Source organism: Cyprinodon variegatus, unplaced genomic scaffold (genome assembly GCF_000732505.1).
Source record: "Cyprinodon variegatus isolate N-32 unplaced genomic scaffold, C_variegatus-1.0 Scaffold1764, whole genome shotgun sequence".
Taxonomy (NCBI): Eukaryota; Metazoa; Chordata; class Actinopteri; order Cyprinodontiformes; family Cyprinodontidae; genus Cyprinodon; species Cyprinodon variegatus.
This window is the reverse complement of record NW_015152217.1, coordinates 14925-17684: the sequence shown is the minus strand read 5'-3', so window position 1 is coordinate 17684 and position 2760 is coordinate 14925. Positions and strand designations below refer to the sequence as shown.

Below are 2760 nucleotides of genomic sequence, written 5' to 3'. Positions count from 1 at the left end.
TTTACAAGATACAGGGAGGAGGGGGCTTGAGGTGGAATAGAACTTGCTCTGCCACTATGAATTAAAATCGATAAGAAGTCAAGAGAGATGAAATAATAAAAAAATAAAATAAAAAAAAAATGTGGGAGAAAAGGGTTTTTGGTTTATGGATATGTATGGATATATGTGTATACTGTCTATAGTAATTGGGGTGTGTATGTATATGCATGTATGTGTGCATGTGTTTGAGATACGGGTGTATGTGTAAGTATGCATGTGTGTATATATATATGTATAGGTATCTATGAGTTTGTGTATGTATATATATATGTATATATGTATGTATGTGTTTGTGTGTGTGTGTGTGTGTGTATATATATATATAGATATGTATGTATGCTTAAACATAGGTAGATGTTAATATAGAACAGGGGTAGGATTTAATAAGTTTTATTACTTCTTCCTACTCCTTTTCGAACATGATGGGATGTACATATGTTTTTTTTCTTTTTCTTCTTTTTTTCTTTTGTTTTGTTATGACTTTATTTACTTATATTTGCTTTTTATTAAGTGTTCGAAATAAATGATCAATAACCCAAAATTAAAATCAGAGGAGACGGCAAAGGTTTCATTTCAGGAAAAAAAAAAAAATTAACTTACTTTTTACAAAACTATTTTTCCCGCAGTAACAATGAAACAAAATTCACTCAATAAAAAAAAAAAAACAAAAAACAAAAAAACAAAAAAAAAAACAACCTACTTCATTTTGAAGTGAAAACTTGCGTTTTAGAACCTTACCTTTATTTTGAAAGGACCGTTTTTGACGTAGCTTCGGGCTTCAGACCAGAATCAGCTACGTCGGATTCTGTGCGCATCTCTCCACAGCAAACATGGCGGACGGTGAGTCCATTGTCGAGCCCAAACGGTTTTGGTTATTGTTTTTTAGAAAGATTTGCTCTCCGTTCAGTCGTTCCGATTCTTCTTGGTACTTTAACGCTCAGGTTCCCCGGCGCTGGCTGGTTTCTATCCGCGGTTCGGTTTATTTACCGAACTAAAAGTGCTTCGGCAGCAGTTGCTAAGCTAACGGCCGTTTACTTTGCTTTGTAGGAGCCTTTAGTTCAGCTAAATTAGCGCCAGAATTCCACAATTTAACAGCAAAAAAAAATCCAGTTTAAAACAGTAGAAAATGTAGCGGTGATGACCATAAAACGCTTTTTATTAAAACGATCAGAGGATCTAAAAGAGCGAATGGGGAGCTGGATTGTGCTTTTATTTACGCAGGAACAAAATGAATGGAATATATAGGATATATGTAGGTATCATTAATTTACAGACAGGCGCATATTGTGCCCTTCATGTGTCTGTTGTGTTTAAAAAGAGCTTAATGGAAAAGCAGTGTTCTGTTGCACAAACCGACAGTTGTTTCTGTTAAAGTAGGATAAGCTTCATGTTTTCAGACATGGCTGAGTTTGACNTTGTATATCTTCCAAAAACTTTGAAGTAAATAATGGATCTGATCAGCTGGTTTCTCAACGCGGCTGATAACATTTTTGCAATGAGGATACTTGGTAAAGGAGAGCCCTCTTATCCTGACGGGACACATGCTGCCGCAAATGCAATCGTTTCCTGGGGAAAGTGGAAGATAATTTGCCTGTCTATACTGCTTGTCGATAATGTTGGAGTGGATTGTTTCTTGTAGGATTTGTGCTTATTTGACCTGGTGAAAAACTGTTCTACTGTGAAATTCAAAAAGTACTGTCAGCCTTCCGTTCCTTGGTGATCCTGCCCTACTTCTGTGATGAAATATGCAGAGCTATCAGNAGCCCCTTAATTATTATTCAATAATTACCAATTAACGAATAGGTGACATAAATGCAACAACAATAACCAACATTTTTTCAAACCTGGGAATTAGTGTCCGTCAATAATACAAAATTTTAAATCCACACTGAAATCTTCATTCTTCAAGATGAGGTCACAAGTCAAACAACAAATCCATAGTAACAAGAAATAGAATGAAACTCTTACAACAACCCAGTCTCATGGGAAAATGTACCCCCACTACGTTGGTCCACACTGCAAAACGTAGTGGAGGTACATTAATGGAGGATTTGTTCGTCAGGTGCGGATAAAAACTCGGACTAGCTGCTTGGACAGGCCTATTACAAAGGTTTGTTTAGTGCAGGAGGCTGAAGATGATTAAGGACGAACTAGCCTTAACAGCGACAAAGGATTCTGTGGAATGTATGGATTGCTGCAGAAGTCTATTCAATACTTTCCTGATTGGACTTTGTAAGGGGAATGTTTGAATCACTCGTCCCATCAACCATGAGTTTCGAGGAGCTGTGCTGTCCATAATGAGAACAAGGTCGCCTACATTGATGTTCCTCTTCACTCTTGTCCATTTCTGGCGCTCCTGCAGCTGAGGTAAATATTCTTTCACCCATCTCTTCCAAAAAAGATCAGACATATATTGGACCTGCTTCCATCTCCTGCGTGCATATATGTCCATTGGTTGAAAGACTCCTGGTGGTATGGATGGACAGGTTTTTAGCAATAGGAGGTGATTAGGAGTTAGCGCTTCCAGGTCATTCACATCCATTGAGGCCTTTGTGATTGGTCGGCTGTTGATGATGGCTTCAGCTTCACAAAGAACTGTGTGCAAGCCATCCTCATCAAGGGTTTGTTCTCTTAAGGTGTAGTTGAGTTCTTTGCGGACAGATCTTATTAGCCGTTCCCATGATCCGCAATGGTGTGAACCAGCTGGTGGATTAAAGTTCC

The 2760-nt window shown here is 38.0% G+C and overlaps 1 protein-coding gene across 3 annotated transcripts in view; it reads left to right on the top strand.

Annotated features, from left to right (window-relative positions):
* The first annotated feature begins 823 nt into the window (after window positions 1-823).
* Window positions 824-2760, top strand: part of dpy30 (dpy-30, histone methyltransferase complex regulatory subunit) — a 4320-nt gene continuing 2383 nt past the window's right edge. Inside the window, exon 1 of one of the 3 annotated variants that reach the window (XM_015404493.1) lies at window positions 824-879. In XM_015404493.1, the coding sequence (XP_015259979.1) occupies window positions 870-879 (10 nt within the window). In that variant the 5' untranslated portion in view covers window positions 824-869. The remainder of the gene's footprint in view (window positions 880-2760) is intronic. The other 2 variants (XM_015404494.1, XM_015404492.1) reach the window with 2 other exon arrangements.